Genomic DNA, 16,550 nt, shown 5'->3' on the forward strand with positions numbered 1-16,550 from the left:
AACCGACAACTCACATAGGCGCGTGGACCAGCGCGTGCAGGAGAGGCTGCCAGAGGCCAGGGGGTCCTGTGTGATAGCGCGGGGGTTCTGAAAATAGTCCCCATCGTGGGGCGGGGGGCACCCTGCAAACAGTCCCCACAGGGAAGGGTGCTGGGGGACCTGCAAACAGTCCCTACCAGGGGTGGGGGATGAGGGGCAGAGGATCTGCAAACAGTCCCCATGGGGGGGGGGAGGCTGCAAACAGTCCTCACAGGAAGGGGGGCAGGGGGACCTGCAAAAAGTCCCAAGGGAGGGTGGGCAGGAGGACCTGTAAACAGTCCTCACAGGAAGGGAGGGGGACCCTGCAAACAGTCCCCATGGGAAGGGTGGGACCCTGCATACAGTTCCCACTGGAGGGGGGGCAAGAGGACCTGCAAACAGTTCCTTCCAGGGGGGGGGACCTGTAAACAGTCCCCACGGGAGGGGGGAGGCCCTGCACACGGTCTCCATGGGAAGGGTGGGATCCTGCAAACAGTCCCCACAGGAGGGGGGAACCTGCAAACAGTCCCCACGGGAAGGGGGCTGGGGAACAGGGAGGTGGGACCTCATGGTGACGATGACCCCATAACAGTTCCCATTAAACCAGACAGTCCAGCACAAGGTGTGGGGCATCCAAGGTGAATCCAGAGAGGCGGCCACACCTGTAGGCCCAGGAGCCCAGAAGCCCCATGCCCCCCACTGGTCTGCATCCTGCTGCACCCCACCTCCCGTGCTCAGGACTTCTGGGCCGCCTAACACCCCACTACCCTCCACCCAGGGGGCAGCCCTAGGCAGCGTCCCCCATTCCTCCAAACACTTGCTTTAGATAAGGTCTGAGCCCCTGACTCCTCACCAGGGAACACTGTCCCCACCCCCCCATCCCCCACAAACCCTCCTGCAGCTCCTGCCCCACATGGCAACAGCCACCCTTCCAGATGGCCTCTGAGCTCTGCCCCTTGAGACCCTTGCTCCTAGAGGCCTCAGGTTTCTACCCTTTGCCCACATACCTTCCCACCGGCCCTACCCCAAGTCATACTGACCTTGGCTATTTGAAGGACATCTGAGGTGTGGTGCTGGCCAGGATCTTTCCCCTATGGTGGGCCCTCCGTCCGGACATGGGCACCACATATGCTTGACCTCAATGCTGAATGCACTCCGCCCCCCAACGTATCCCAACCTGTACACAGCCTATCCTCCTAATGTGCCCCACTGTGCATGAGCCCAGCCCCCAATGTGCCCCGATTCTGCAGTTTATCCTCCCAATGTGCCCCACTGCTCATGTGCCCAGCCCCCAATGCACCCTGACTCTGCACACAGGCTAAGCTCCCAATGTGCCCTACTGCGCATAAGCCCAGACCCCAATGCGCCCCGACTCTGCACAAAGTCTAAGCTCCCAATGTGACCCCTGCGCATGAGCCCAGTCCCCAATGAGCCCCGACTCTGTACATAGTCTAAGCTCCCAATGTGCCCCACTGCGCATGAGCCCAGCCCCCAGTGCACCCCGACTCTGCACAAAGTCTAAGCTCCCAATGTGACCCCTGCACATGAGCCCAGCCCCCAATGTGCCCTGACTCTGCATACAGCCTATCTTCCCAAGGTGCCCAGCCCTACAATGAGCCCTAACCCCATACGTGCCCCATCCCCCTAAGGCATCCCACCTCCACACACAGCCTGCCCCATTCCCAGCTTAATCATGGAAGAGCTAATGCAACCCAGCGTACTTTGCGGTTTAGTTCATGACTGGTGGGCATTCAGTAAGCCTCTGGATAAACGGATGAGGGAGTGAAAGGTAGCCCAGGACTCAGCAGTCTAGAGAATGTTCATCAACACAGTCCTTGCCGCCAATGTCCCCTGACCAACTTCTCCCTGAGAGCTGACACAAAACAAAAGTTCTTTGGAAATCACTCATTTTTCCCACATGAGATCAACATCCTTTGGGAAGAAAGTGGAGCCAGGGACACTGAGTTGACTGGGTGACCAGACCACAGACAGTGGACAGGGCTCCCCACTGACCCTCAGGCACGGTCTGGCATCTGCCCTCATGTCTGAAACCTAAACAACAAATCTCCACATGGAAATTACAAAGGCGGACAGCACCACATGGTGGCAAGGCCATGCTGCCGGCTGGAGCAGGAAATGGGTCAGTGGCCTGGAAACCAGGAGAACATAGGGAGCTCCTTACTGGGGACCTCTCTCCTACCCGCAGCTGAGGTGGGTCCCTCAATGGAGCCCACCCACCAGAGCGGGCAGATGCTATCTGCTCAGAGCTCTGAGATGCAGCGGAGTGGAGTGGGCCACCATCGCCTGTGTCTGCACAGAATCAGAGGCAGTTGGCCTCCCTGTGGACAAAGAGGTGGATCCTAGGGTGCCCTGTAGCAGGCCACTGGGGCAGCTGGGGCAACTGACAGGAAGGGGAGCAGGCGTCCTGTGGGATTGGCCAGGGAGCACATGTGACTGTCAGAAATGCCAGTACTGATCAGGTCCTGTCATTTGGGGCCGTTGTTGTTGGTGAGGGGGTTTATGGTCTGGCTATACAGCAGCCTGACATTCTGCATGTCATTCTGGCAGGCTGGCTTCCAGGCTGGTACTGGAGTCGGGGGTCGGTTTCCTGGACAGGTCACTGTGCTGGGGTCACAGGTCTGTGTTTGCAGCAGACCCACCATGGCCCGTCTGTACACTCAGGGCTGCTTTCCCCACGGGAGGACACAGAGACACTCACTGTAGCCCAGCCACCCACCGGGCAGCACCCCCCACTTGGCACATCTGTGGCTGCTGGGGCACAGGGAATGACCAGGGAGTGCTGCTGCGGTGATGGAATGTTCCAGACCCTCCTTGGGTCTGGGGTGCACAGCTGTATGCACAATCCCGGAAATAGCAGGTTTCGTGCATTTCATGGTAGCTGAATTTTGGCTCCCAGGGAACAAAAGACGTTTATGTTGACAAAGGGTTAGGAGTGAGGGTGTGAGGCCTGCTGGTTTGTTGGAAACACAACAAAGCATCACCAAGGCTGATCATGGGGCATGCGCACCGGTGCTCACGGCAACCTTTCGCATTCCGTGCTAGGTGATCACAATGACATGCTGGGGGAAGCATGTCTACACCAGCCTCACGGTGGGGGCAGGGGGCTCCCCCAGGAGGGGCCTCCAGACCCTGGTACCTGCCCACTGTCAGCCTGCCAGCTGCTCTCTCAGGGCATCAGGGCAGAGCAGAGGCCCGCTTGCTTCCTAGAACTCTGTACTTCTCACAAAAAAACTGAGGCAGACTCGAGAACCAGCAAGGGGCTTCCGAGCCTGCACCGTCCTCACAGCGATCGGCGTTGACAAACTCGGAGGCAGGAAGAAGCATCAAACACTGACGGACCCCTTGGTCCCCAGGCATGTGTACAGGGCGGCTCACCTGACAGCCTCTAAAAGCCAGAGACTCTCGGAAGCACCAGCAACTGTGTGAGGAGCGACCAGGTCTGTCCAGCAAACAAACACTTGTGTTGGATGGCAGCTTCCGTCTACAATCCCTAAGGTGGATCACGGACTGAACAAAGCCGTCTCAAGTCCCAGTGACCTGGACGCCTGAGGACAGTAGGGGACGCATGAGCTGGAAGGCAGCATCTCTCTGGGCAGCTGCCAGAGCACCCTGCCACGTGGCCAGCCTCTCTCCAGGTTACTCTGGGCTCCTGACTAGGCAGGGGAGGAGCCCCAAGCAGGTCCAGCGGGCTGTGAGGAGCCCTGAGCACATCAAGCACAGCGCGGGTTCTGGGCACAGGCACACCCTCACTGTACAAGGCTGGCTCACAGGCCGCGGGTGCCACGCAGAGGGGTGCTGCGGAGCCTGCAGTGGGATGAGAGACAAAATCCTGATGCGGCCTGGGTGTTGGCCTGGAGACGGGCCAGCAGGTGCTGAGGGTGCGCAGTGCACGCTTGCAGAAGAGTTCCGTGAGGGCTTGTTTTGCTGGCACTAACTTGGTTTCCTGTTAGCCTCTGCCCTCCGTGGATACGAAGGCGGGCCACACAATCCGCCATCCACGGTGGACTCGATGCTCCCTTGCTGTCCCAACCCGAAGCCTCTTCCTGGGACTCTCCTGGCAAACTTCACCAGGCGTGCTGTGATCTCTGCTCTACCCAAAACCAGATCCCAGCACTTTCCACCCAAAATGAAACCAGAGCTCCACATGGGCTGCTTGTGCATCACACTTTAATAGTCGCTCTGGGGCATCACAAAGGACACCCTGTAACCAGGAGATTTACATTGCATGGGACAGCGCAAGTCAGTGGTTTCAAGAGGAGAGGAAAGTCAACCCCTTACAGTGTAGATACAGCCATGCCTCAGAAAAGCAGCAAGCAAACCAAGCAGCACCTCCTCCCTGTTCCCTGGGCCCTGCTGTCCCCACCCCCCACCTAGGCAGCTCCTGGGGAAGGGGAGCTGGTAGCCCTGGGCCCTGTTGTCCCCCCACAAAGGCATGCATAGGAGGTGCTGCAGAGACCACAGTGCACAGGAAATGGCAAGGGGGAGTCCCACAGCCGGCACATGGCACTGTAGTTTCCCAGAGCCTGCCTGCCCTTTCAGCCAACCCCAGATGGAGAGGAGTGCAGGCATCCCGGGGACAAGACTCTGGACCGTCCTGTCCTAGACTAATGGATGAACCACCTCTTAAACCCACACAGCTAGGACCTCGTCTGTCCCATCGGACGGAAACTGCAGCTCACCTTGGCACAGGAGCACGAGCAGGCCAGCTCCTCCTCCCCGGTCCCCAGGAGGGCTCTTGCTGCTTGCTGCCATGGAGCAGCAAGGGACCACGGCCCCAGCTGCCCATAGAACCCTCTGTGGGAAGCATGGTGGGCAGGAAACACACACCACCCAGGCCTGCAGCCCTTAGGAGCGAGGAGACCAGCCTCAGAATGCGGCAGGTGGACAGAGCCCTCCTGGCAGCCCCAGAGCTGTGGGAGCAGAGGGACGTCCTGGCTACTTGGCGGCTGTGGGCCACCAGTCAGGCACAGACGCAGTCAGGGATACCTGGCTGCTGTCGGAGGTCCTGACATGGAGGGGGCCCTTGATCTTCTCTGTCCGCAGCAGGGCCAGGCCCACATCTCCCTGGCCGGCCCTGTACTTGCCAGCGGCCTGCCCCGACTCGGTGAGCACCGGAGCACCCGGGGTGATACCACCTTCAGGGACAGGCCTTGACAGCAGCACCGGGAAGAGACGCTTGCGGATGACGCCCATGTGGTGGGTGCGGGCCGTCAGCTCCTGGCCGATGTAGCAGCCCTTGGTGAAACTGACACCATTCATGAGGGCCAGATTGGACTCCAGGGGTAGGGCTGCTCCTGGGGGCAGGTCCTGGACCCCCTCGGGAACGCCTGTGGGGTGGGAAGGGACAAGTTTCCTGAGGGCTGAGGCCTCCTCCAGGGCTGCGGCATGCATGAGTGGGGGGCATGCATGAGTGGGGCGCAGAAGGACCGGCACTGGACATGCCCCCTGACTCCCCCACCACCACCCCCCGCCCGCCCCACCTACCACCAGCAAGGCCCAGTCCTGCATACCTACCTTGCTGGTACCGGTGGCGGTGATAATCCCGGAGGTCGCCGAGCCGGCCCCCGGGCACCAGCACCAGGCCCGCATCCTGAGTGAGAAGCCGCCAGCCCATGCGGGCCGTCCGGGGGTCGGGAGTGAGGATGCTGGCTCCCTCCGCCCGCTCCAGCAGCGGTGCAGCCCCACAAGCCTCCTCAGGGTGGTCTGGCAGCACAGCCCACACACGCAGCTCGGGGCGCAGCTCCACCGTGACCTTCCGCCGGACCCTGTACAGCACCAGGTGCGTCTGCAGGGCACCCAGCACCTTGCTGTCACACTCCAGGAGGAAGGCAGGTGCCTGGTCAGCGGCCTCCTGTTCTGGGAGCCTGTGGGGAGGGGCAGGGCTCCTGAGGGACCGCCCCGGGCCTCCACTCTCCACAGTGCCTGCAGGACCCTCCCCACCAGGGTGCGAATGCAGGAAGCAGTCCACTTGGTGGAAGACAGGCCATGGCTGGGTAGGTGGGACCCAGGCACAGGGACCACAGTGCTGTCGGTCTGGTCCTCCACGTGAGGGGGAGAGCTGCAGGCAGCCTCACCAGGACCTGGACCTGCCTACTCTGCCCCACAGAAGCCGAGGATCTATGGTGGGTAGGTGGGATAGCAGGCCACGGACACATCAGAGACAAGGGGATGTGCTAGTGAGGCCACAGTCTGCCCAAACCCAACTTCCACTTCCCAAGGAGAGCTCCAGAACCCCATCAGGGCCCCACAACCACCCTAACTGCACTCTGGACCACCACTGCCACAGCAGTAACCCTGGAACCTGGTGTGGTAACCACATGGGACACCCAGCCCAGAGGAAAGGCTAGTGCAGGGACCTCAGCAGAGATGTTCAGGACCCACAGGAGTATATAACCAAGATCCTGGTCCTAGATGTGGACTGGACTCGGACCAGTCCAGGGGAAACTGAGAAATAATGAATAAGACCTTCCATAAATGTGTCTGAGAAACTAACAACTAGTGCTCCCACACCCCTCCCCAGAGCCCACCAGCTGGTAACCCTGACATCTACCCTTTACCTCATTAGATGGTGTCTCTGACCCTTCCCAGAGAGCCCAACAGCTGATGTTCTTGACCACTCACCCAGAGCCCACAAGCTGGTGTCCCCTCCCCCAGAGCCCTCCAGCTGGTGTCCCTGACCCCTCCCCCAGAGCCCACCAGCTGGTGCTCCCCATCCTTCCCTACAGAACCCTCCAGCTGGTGCCCCCGACCCTTCCCTACAGAGCCCACCAATTAGTGGCCCCAGACAGTACAGGATTAAGTGCTTCCCTGGAGAAACCAGTCACCCCCAGAGAAAAGAACAGCAGGGACTTACTTGGGGTCCCATCTCTGGGGACTCACCCTATAGCACACACTCTGTTGTGTCCACATTCCCCCCCCCACCCACATAAACAGGAGCCATAGGTCCACACTGCTACAGGTAGGCAGAACCACAGGGTGCCAAGGTGTGTGAGTCCAATCCCAAGCAGTTACATTTGTCAGACTTCAAGGTGACCTCCTAGTCAGACAAGTGGAGAAAGAGCAAGAAAGGAGTTGGGGTGAGAAGGGCACTTGCGCTCACAAGGGGAGAAGGGGATCCAGTGGTGGTGAAGGAACAGCTGTCCTAATCGAGTTCACAGGGGCCCACACATGTGACCAGGGCACAGACACAGGCACATGTGCTCACACATGCGGGAGCGTGGAGTTTGGGGGAATCCTGCATGAGCTCTGTTGCTGTCCCATGTCACCCTGCTCATGACCCCAGACTCCAGGAGGCAAGACATCGCCCTGTGGGACCAGGGCAAGAGCACCTGAGCCTCCCTGTTCCTTCCTGTGCTCCTTGTGAATCAACCATTATTTCAAAAGAGAGAGGAGAAGCTGCCTCGGAGGATGGGGCTCAGGATGTCACTGTAGGTCTGAGGAAAGCAGCAAAGGGGTACCTCCCACCATAAACTGTGCTGCATTGTTAGGGTTCTCAGCCACACACAGGTGTGTTTTTATTATAAGTCTCAGGTAAAAGTAGCCACAGGGACAACGTGAAGGGGAGGAATCAGGCAGGATGGGCACAATGTAAGGTCGTGGGGGAGCACAAGCCTCTGAGGGTCCTGGCCAGGGAGCCGGGTTCCCAGGAGTGCAGAGGAAGGCTAAGGCAGGCAGGCCTCTGTTCTGGGCTCAGGCACCTTCCCAGGCCACCTGCATTCCAGGCAGCCCCTGGGGACCAATGAAGCTAGAGTGTACCCCAGCCCCCCTGTGCTACCAAATCAGACTGTCTGCTACTCTTGCCTAGCTCCGGAATGGGGGCAGGAGATGCACCTGTGCCCAGGGTGGCTTGCCAGGCCTGGCCCATTCGATGCCAGGAGCACCAACACCCCCAACCTTGAGTCACAAGCATAAATCTCCCCAGATGCTTCCGGTGCCACTGGGCCAGTGTTGCCAGGTAAATTTATCAGATAAACAGTGAACAACATCTTTAGCAAAAAGCACCTTCCAAACACTGCAGAGAACGTCCTTACCCTAAAAGTCACCCACTGTCTGTAGTCCCCTGCACTTTTGTTTGCTAGGCACAGCTGCCCCTCCTGAGGTCACAAGCACCGCCTCAGGAAAAGAGAGGCTGGGGGACAGCTGCGGCCTCAGCGGCTGACCTGGCTGGCAGAGCATAAGCTGTGTGAACACTAGAAAGAGAGGCTCTGGCCCTCCTACCCCCACACCCAGAGCACACAGAGCCCCTCCCCCAGGAGCCAGATGCCCTGCACAACACCCACCACGCTGGCATCCGCCACCCACATAAACACAGGGACTCCACTCTCCTCTGAGCCAGGGACATGACACAAATACAGTCCCTTGAGGGCGTGGAGGAGGACAGGGTGTGAGATGTGGGCCGATATGGGACACAAGGAGGCCAGCAGGGAAACGACTGTACCTAGAGAATTGAGAGCCTGGCAGGTGTGCTCTGAGTCACCTGGGAGATGGCATACCAAGTGCCCATGAGGGACTGAGGACACAGTGCCCTCCCAGGTCCCCAAGAAGTCCCCAACGAATGAGGCCATGGCAGGGGGGCTGAGCAGAGGCCACACAGAAGCAACAAGACCTGGACGTAAGTGTCCTCAGCCGCACACTCTGCTGAGCACACACAGACCAGACTGCACCTTCCAGGAACTGCTAATCCACATGACGGGAAAGGGGTCGGAAGGCCAGGATGCACGCTCTGCTAGAGACTAGGGAGCACGGGACCGTCCTCATCTGCAGTCCTGCACACACAGGGAAGCATCTCACAGGGACCGTCCCCATCCACAGTCCTGCACACACAGACTGGGGAGCTTCCCACAGGGACCGTCCCCATCTGCAGTCCTGCACACACATACTGGGGGGCATCCCACAGGGACCATCCCCATCTGCAGTCCTGCACACACACTGGGGAGCTTCCCACAGGGACCGTCCCCATCCGCAGTCCTGCACACACAGACTGGGGAGCTTCCCACAGGGACCGTCCCCATCTGCAGTCCTGCACACACATACTGGGGGGCATCCCACAGGGACCGTCCCCATCTGCAGTCCTGCACACACAGACTGGGGAGCTTCCCACAAGGACCGTCCCCATCTGCAGACCTGCACAGCCTTGGGACCACTCCACAAGAGCTAGCACTGTATGCAGCCAGCACCTAAGGAAGGCTGCCCAGGCTACACATGTGTGGCTGGGACAGGAACACACACAGCCTCTCTGTAGGGAATGAGGACGGCATGGAGAGAAGATCTGAAACATCACATCTTATGGGGGTCCATCATTCAGACACATGAGAACACTGAAAACCACAACAGTCAGGAAACAGACAACCCGATTAAAAGTGGGCCAGAGACCTTAACAGACACCTCCCCACAGAGGATACGCATGGGGCAAACAGCCATTGCTTGCTGGTGTGGACCCAAAACCACAAAGCCACCATGGCAGGGCTTGGCAGTTTCTCACAAAACCAAACATTCCTGTATGGTGAGACCCAGCAATCAAGCTTCTGTGCCTTTACACAAAATCCTGGATGCAGATGTTTATGGCAGGTTTACCCACAACTGCCCAAACATGGAAGCAGCCGAGACGTCCTCCACAAGGTGACAGATTAAGAGACCACGGTCCATCCACACAAGGCAAAATCACTCAGTGTTAAAGAGAAACGCACCACCCAGCAGTGAAACACCACAGGGAACCTTAACTACATATCACTAAGTGAAAGGAGCCCATCTGAGAAGGCTGTGCACCGTGTGATTCCAAGTACACAGCGTTCTGGAAAAGGAAAACCACGAAGACAGGAAAAGGATCCCCCCAGGGGCTGCAGGGAGGGGATTAGGGGGAAGAGGGGTGATTCGGAGCACAGGGGGGAGGAGGGGGCTGGGCTGTCAGGTTGGTGACAGCCTGACAGCCATCACATGACGGGTACGTGTCATCCCACACTTGTCCACACCACCAAGAGTGAGCCCTCCCAGAAAGAATGGGCCCTGGGTGCTGCAGCGTCCCCTGGTGGGGACGCTGCCCTGAGGGGGCTTGGTGCCTTCCCCAGGGTTAAGCTGTGAACTTAAATGGGCTGCAAAATCTAAAGTCCATTTTCAAAGCAAAAATACCAAGCTACCCCTGGAACAAGGTGTTGCGCCTAGGAAACCAGAACGGGGGCTCTGAGGAAGGAAGTAGGTGACCCAAAAGGAGAAACTCCAGAGAGCACCAGGCAGGGAGAGAAAGCTCGATGGCCCTGGACCCCAGAAGAGTGGCCCTCTTCCCAGAGCAGTGTCGTGAGCCGCAGGTGAGAAGTACGCGAAACACCGGGAGGGTCCGGACCAGGCAGGAAAGGACCAGCCACAAAGCAGGACTTGCAGGCATGGACCTGGCTCCTCGCCGCCGCCCTTCGAAGCAGGCCACCAACTCTGGGGCATCCCCTTCCGCTGGGCTGCAGACCCCTCACACCACCCCTCAGGCCAGCGTTCGCCGCTGCAAACTTTTCCAAGCAGAGCAGAGCAGAAGTGACCACTGAGAAGGTGAAGACCTCGGAAGCCAGGTACGGGGACTCCCAGGCCCTCCCTGGGGGCGTCCTCAGGCGCCCCTCCTCTCCTCAGGTTTCCTCCCCTGGATGCCCAGGCCCCGCATGTCCCTCCCCAAGTGACCCGCCCTGAAGATCTTTCCTCAGCCTCTAACAGTTCGCCCAGGTGCCCTGGCTCCTGGTGACCCGCACTCTCCCACTGCGGCCGCCCGCCCCTCCACGGCTCCCGACCCACGTCCCTCCCCCTGGGTGGGGCCGCCACTCCTCCTTCCCCCAGGGTGTCCCCGCTCCTTCTTCCTCCCGCTGAATGTCTCGCCCCGCCCCCGGCTCCCCCCTCCTCCCTTCCCATGGGTGCGGCCTGCCCCTGCTCCCTCCACCTAGGTGGCCCCGCTTCTTCTCCTTCCCCCTTCGTGGCCCCGCCCCACCCCGGCTGCCGTCCCGGCCCCGCCCCTTCGCCCTCCCCTTGGGTACCGCGACCGCCCGCTCTCACCGGTAGACAATGACGTCGTACAGCGTGCGGCCCTGGACGTTGAGAAAGTGGGCGTAGCGCGACCGCGCCGGGGGCGGGGTCGTGCCGTCCGCAGGACCCGGAAGCGGCAGCTCATTTGTCAGCAGCCCCAGGAGGAAGGGCGCGGAGTCTGGCCCGCGCACGCGCACCAGGGCGCGCTCGCCCAGAGGGAAGCAGGCCCATGCCGTGCCGCCCACGGGTTCGCACCCGTGACGGCCCGAGCCGTGGGTCAGGCGGCCCCTCGCGGCCATGCGCAGCCGCCAGCGCCAGACCCGGCCGCCGCGCCCCTGAGCCGCGCTGCGGAGCAGCGCCGCGACCGCCATCTTGGGAGGAGTGAGGCGGCGCGAAGGAGCGGGATGGGCGGTGGCAAGGGCGGGCGGGAGGACGCCACAGCGGCCTCTGAGGGCGGGCGAGGCTGCGCGAGGGGGCGGAGCGTGCGCGGTGACGAGGCCTGCAGGGTGGGACTTGTGCGGAGAAGGGGGGTCCTGCACTCTGGACGGAGCGGCTAGTTGGGAGGGGACGGAGGGTGCTGGGCGGGACTTGTACCGGGGAGGGGCAGAGACTGAACTTGCAGGGCGTGCTTGTGTGAGAGAAGGGCGGGGACGGAGCTGTGAGGTGGGGCTTGTGCCTAAGGGGCGGGGTATGGCGCTGTCCGTCAGCCTCTCGGCCCGCCCGCGACTGCTCCTGGCCCGGCACCTCCACTGGAAGCACCTGCCCTGCTGCTGATCTCCAAGAGGTTTCCTCTTGCTTTACTATGGTGGTGTGCGCATAAAATGAAGGTCTCCATCGCTAACGTCTCAAGCGCCCAGTTCAGCCGCAGCCAGCGCTTGCGCATTGTGTACAGCCGGCACCCTCCTTCTATCCAGAACTTAACCATCTTGCCGACCACTGATACCACTAATCATCTGGCACCCAGCCCCTGGGGCCCCCATTCACCTCTGTCTCCGGGAACCTGACTCTCATGAATAGAATCCCGCAATGTGTGTTGTTCTGTGACTGGCTGGCGCTGTAGAGCGTCCTCCAGGTTTGTCTTTGAGGTAGCAGGGGTCCGATCTTCCTCTTGAAGGATGGGTAAGATTCTTTTGTACGGGTGTATGACAGGTTGTGGACGTCTGTGTTGCTTCCACCCCTTATGCGTTGTGGATATTACTGCTACATGTGTGCACATCTCTTGGAGACCCTGCTTTGAGTTCCTTTGGGTGTTGTATGCACAACCACACTCCTGTGTGTCCTCTGCTCGCACTCTGCCCTCTGACATGTAGGATCGCCCCCTGTGCTTGAGGGGAAGTCTGCCACACCTGCTGAAGGGGGTTCTCTGCTCTGACCCTGTCCACAGAGAGTCAGCATCAGACTCCACAGGTTCAGCCCCACAAGAGCACCCCTACTTCAGATGCCAACCCCAAGGCCAGATGTCACCTATGCTCTGACCCACAGGCAGGAGATCAGAGGTTGCCACAGGCCCTCATCGGGTTTGATGAATGTGCTGGAGCGGCTCACAGAACTCAGGGAAATGTTTCACTTGCTAGATTAGTGGTTTATTATAAAAGGATATGACTCAGGGACAGCCCGAAGGAAGAGACGCCCAGGGTGAGGTGCTGGGGAAGGGGCGGGAAGCTTCCATGCCTCTCTGGGCACGTCATTCTCCCCACATCTCCACGTGCTCACCAGCCTGGAAGCATCCCCGTCCACCCTGAGACCTTCTGGGTTTTCATGGGGGCTTCATTATATAGACCTGATTGATTAACCCATTGCCCATTGGTGATTGATTCCCTCTCCCCTCCCCAGAGGCCAGGGGGTGGGACTGAAGCCTCCAACCCTCTGAGGGTTTTTTTGTTTTGTTTTGTTTTGTTTTGATTTTTTTAAATGTTTTATTTTTGAGAGACAGAGCATGAGCAGGGGAAGGGCAGAGAAAGGAGGAGACACAGAATCTGAAGCAGGCTCCAGGCTCTGTGCTGACAGCTCAGAGCCCAACACGGGGCTCCAACCCACGAACTGCGAGATCATGACCTGCGCTGAAGTCAGCCGCTTAACTGACCGAGGCACCCAGGCGCCCCTGAAGTCTCCAACCCTCTGGTCCCACAGCTGGGTCCCTCGGCCACCAGCCCCCATCCTTTGGGGCTTCCCACAGTCCCCGCAACAACATGGACTCGGGCTTGTTATGAACACCTTGACACCTTCATTGCCCTCCTCAGTTGGGAAACCCGAGGGTGTTAGGAGCTCTGTGCCAGGAACAGTGACAAGGGCAGAGTCCATATTTCTTACTATACCTCACACTATCACAGGCATATACCCCAGGGCAATTGCTGGTTCATATGGTAATTCTGTGTCTAACTTTTTGAGGGACCTCCATACTGTTTTCACAAGTGTGTGAATCAGCTGTGCAACAGATGCCACATACGGGGTGGCTTACACAGCACACACCTGTTTCTCTAAGCTCTGGAGGCTGGAGGTCCAAGAACAGGGCCAGTCAGTGTCTGGTGAGGCCTCTCTCCGTGGCATGCATATGGTGCCCTGTCATCTTTGGTGTCTCTTCCAATAAGACACCAGCCCTGCGGGGCCAGGGCTCAGGGAACCCTAATTACCTCCAGAGGGCCCATCTCCAGACATAGTCACACGGGGGCTAGAGCTTCGCATGTGGGTATATGGGGGGCATAGCTTTTAAGCCCTGCTTCCCCCATCAGCTGTTGTCCTGTTTTTGCTCCCCTTTGGGGAAAACTGAGAAACTGTGCTGCATAAGTACTGCCTCTTACTCCCTCACGCACTCCCCAGAGCCCCAGCCAAGGTGGGGGATGGAGGCTGGCTTTCTACCCCCACTCCGGATCTGTGTGGCCTGGGCTCCACTGCCCACTGCCCCTCCTGCCCTGGTCCAGCTGTCTGAACCCCAGTCCCAATGCTGCGTGCAAACGGGGCTGGAGGGGATGCCAAGCCAGCCCCCAGTGTGAGGCTCTGGGACCCCGCATGCCCCCACTGCCTCACCAACCTCCCCCAGCTGCACAACTTCCCATGCCACCTGCAAGCTGCAGCTCCAAGTCCGTGTCCACACACAAAGCCTTTCCCCCAAATTCCAGACCCTCAGCCCGCCGGGCACTCTGCCTTGAGCATCCTGTTCCTGAAACACAAGTGTGTTTGCACAAGCATGACTTGCACACCTGCCCGGGGCCCTGGAGCTCTGTGTCTGACAACTCCCCTCCAACACCTGCATCCAGGGGGTAGGGCGGCTGTGCCCACCCCCTGTATTAACCAGGTGGTCTTCTCAGGACTGGATGCTGAGAGGACCACTTGAGGACAACTGTGAACCCCAAAGGGCAACCCCTGTAAAGGGCTGCAGCCCCACGGTCAGTGACCCCACAGCCTTCCACCCAAGGTCTTACTTAGCACTGGCCCCTTTGCCCTGGCCTCCCCTGAGGCACTGGACGCTCTACTGATTTATCTGGTCTGAGTGTGTGGCTCTCTGCTGCATCCCCAGGGCACAGATAACATGGACGATCTCAACGTGAAGGGCCCATCAGCACACGGTCAGAGCGCCAATGCCAGGTGTCCACCCGTCCCTGAGCTTCAGGCTCCTCAGCCCCCCTGCTTGCCCAGCTTCCCCTTCCCCTGCCCAGCCCTGCCCAAGGACATGCTGGCAGCATGGTGAGGGATATGGATGGCCCCTGAGCCCCCCAGCGTCTCCTGGGCCCTCGGTCCCCCTCCTGGCTAGCATCCTGGCTGTGACGTGCCAAGCCTGGTATGCGGCTCTCCTGACCACTGGCCTGTGGCTGCTTGCCCTTTGTGGAGAAGGTCTTCCTCTGCCTGGCCTGGCATTCCACAGGTGACCCCACACATCCCTGCCAGGCTGGGGAGGGCGGGGAGGAAGGGGCCAGGATGACATGGGGTGGGGGGCACGTTCCTCCAGCCTCACGTCAGCCGGTCCCTTGGCCAGCAGAGGAGTCTGCTTCCCAGCAGCACTGCTGCCCCTGCGCCACCTGGAACCTCCCTCGACCTTCCTGGGGCAGCCTGCTTGGCGCTGTCCAGCACAACCGCCACCCACACCCAGCTGGTCAAGGGCTCAGCAACTCAGACCAAGCTGAATGAAACCTTCAGCTTCTCTCAAGAGCCACACTGAAGTGCCCAGGACCACGTGCAGCTGGCAGCTGCCTGCACCTGCCAGCCAGCACTGCCCCAAGCCCCCTACTCCAGGAAGCCCTCCCAGATCTCTGGGCCAGCCTGGCCAGCCTGGCAGTGGGGATCCTTATGCATGGGCTGTCCGTTCTCAGGTGCCTCCTGCCTCGTGCCTGCAGCTCCACGTTGGGGGGGGGGGGTGGCTGGGGTCTGCCTGACCACAGAGACTCCCAGGGAACCCCACTGGTGGGCCTGGGTCCATGTGCCATTGCCTGCTTTGAGCCCTGGAGGGGTGGAGAGCTGGGAGCCCGGCAGGCGTGGGGGTACTAGACCCTACTTCCCAGTGGCCGCTGGGCCAGGGACGGCTTCCTGTTATTCTCCCCTCATGGTCTCCTCCCTTCCCAAAGGCGGGGAGGAAACTGACTCCATTCTGGGAGCACGTAAGCATCACCCCCCGCCCCCCATGGCCCTCCGCTCTCCCTGAGCAGCCGGCGAGTTGGCTCTGGCCGTGGAAACGGATGACAGCGAGACAAGAAGGCCATCCCGTCGGCTCCTGTCCTGGCCACCCCCCAGCCCAGCCCAGGGACCCCCCTCCCACCACACAGTAAGGCGAGGCAGGGAGGCCTGGGCTCTGTGCCCTGGGTTCAGACCTTCATCCTCATGCCATCCCAGGTGTGTGGGGAAACCAAGTCAGGCACTGGGAGAGGTTTCTTCAAGTAGCACAGTGAGCGTGAAGCACCAGGCTTAGTGCTGGGCTCCGTCTCTGCCTCTGGGAGTTCCCAGTCCTGAGCAACTTACATGCCTTGTCCTTCAGAGTATTGGTTCTGGCATGGGATCGAGGCAGTGTCTGCAATGACAGGGTGTCAGAGGTAGGACCCCGGGTGATGCACAGGTTTGCTTGGGACCTGGGATGGCCAGCGACTTAGGTGGGGAGGGCGAGACATCAGCGAGGCGTGGCAGCAGTGGGGAGGCTGTGACAACAGAACCAACACCACGGCCGTGGAAAGTTCACAAGACTGAAGGGCCCCCAAATCTCGAGACAGGGGTGACAGGGTGCACTGTTAACACGCTCTGGCTGACAGGATGTGTATGGGATTCTCCAGGAAAACAGAACCGATAGGACATACATAGAGAGAGGGCCAGCAGGTCTGAAATCTGCAGGGTAGGCTGGAAGCCTGGGAACTGGGTTGTCGGCCCAGCCTGAGGGCATCTGCAGGTGGGAAGCAAGGTCCCAGCCCAAACACTCAGGCAAAAGGAGTTCCCTTTCTCTCCACTTCCTTGTTCTCCTCAGCCCTTCACCTGATTTGAGTCAGGCCCACCCACATGGGGATTGGGAAGGGAGGGGCTTGACTCCGTCTAAAGATTCA

The 16,550-nt window shown here is 60.0% G+C and overlaps 1 protein-coding gene across 1 annotated transcript; it reads right to left on the reverse strand.

Annotated features, from left to right (window-relative positions):
* Nucleotides 1-4,186: 4,186 nt before the first annotated feature.
* Nucleotides 4,187-11,476, reverse strand: IBA57 (iron-sulfur cluster assembly factor IBA57). The gene is made up of 3 exons (XM_039220278.1): nt 11,065-11,476; nt 5,554-5,903; nt 4,187-5,366 (listed from the first exon to the last, which is right to left on the reverse strand). The coding sequence occupies exons 1-3, from the start codon at nt 11,403-11,405 to the stop codon at nt 4,975-4,977; spliced, it is 1,083 nt and encodes a 360-aa protein (XP_039076209.1). The 5' UTR covers nt 11,406-11,476; the 3' UTR covers nt 4,187-4,974.
* Nucleotides 11,477-16,550: the final 5,074 nt, after the last annotated feature.

This window comes from Hyaena hyaena, unplaced genomic scaffold, assembly GCF_003009895.1.
Source record: "Hyaena hyaena isolate Hyena2069 unplaced genomic scaffold, ASM300989v1 scaffold_879, whole genome shotgun sequence".
NCBI classification, from domain to species: domain Eukaryota; kingdom Metazoa; phylum Chordata; class Mammalia; order Carnivora; family Hyaenidae; genus Hyaena; species Hyaena hyaena.

Bases quoted from the DNA above. Each gene is read 5' to 3' on its own strand.
- IBA57 (XM_039220278.1), bottom strand. From the start codon at position 11,405: ATGGCGGTCGCGGCGCTGCTCCGCAGCGCGGCTCAGGGGCGCGGCGGC. The intron at 5,904-11,064 runs GTGAGAGCGGGC...CCCTCCCCACAG, and splicing joins TACGACGTCATTGTCTACCG to GCTCCCAGAACAGGAGGCCG. The intron at 5,367-5,553 runs GTAGGTATGCAG...CCCACCCCACAG, and splicing joins CCGCCACCGGTACCAGCAAG to GCGTTCCCGAGGGGGTCCAG.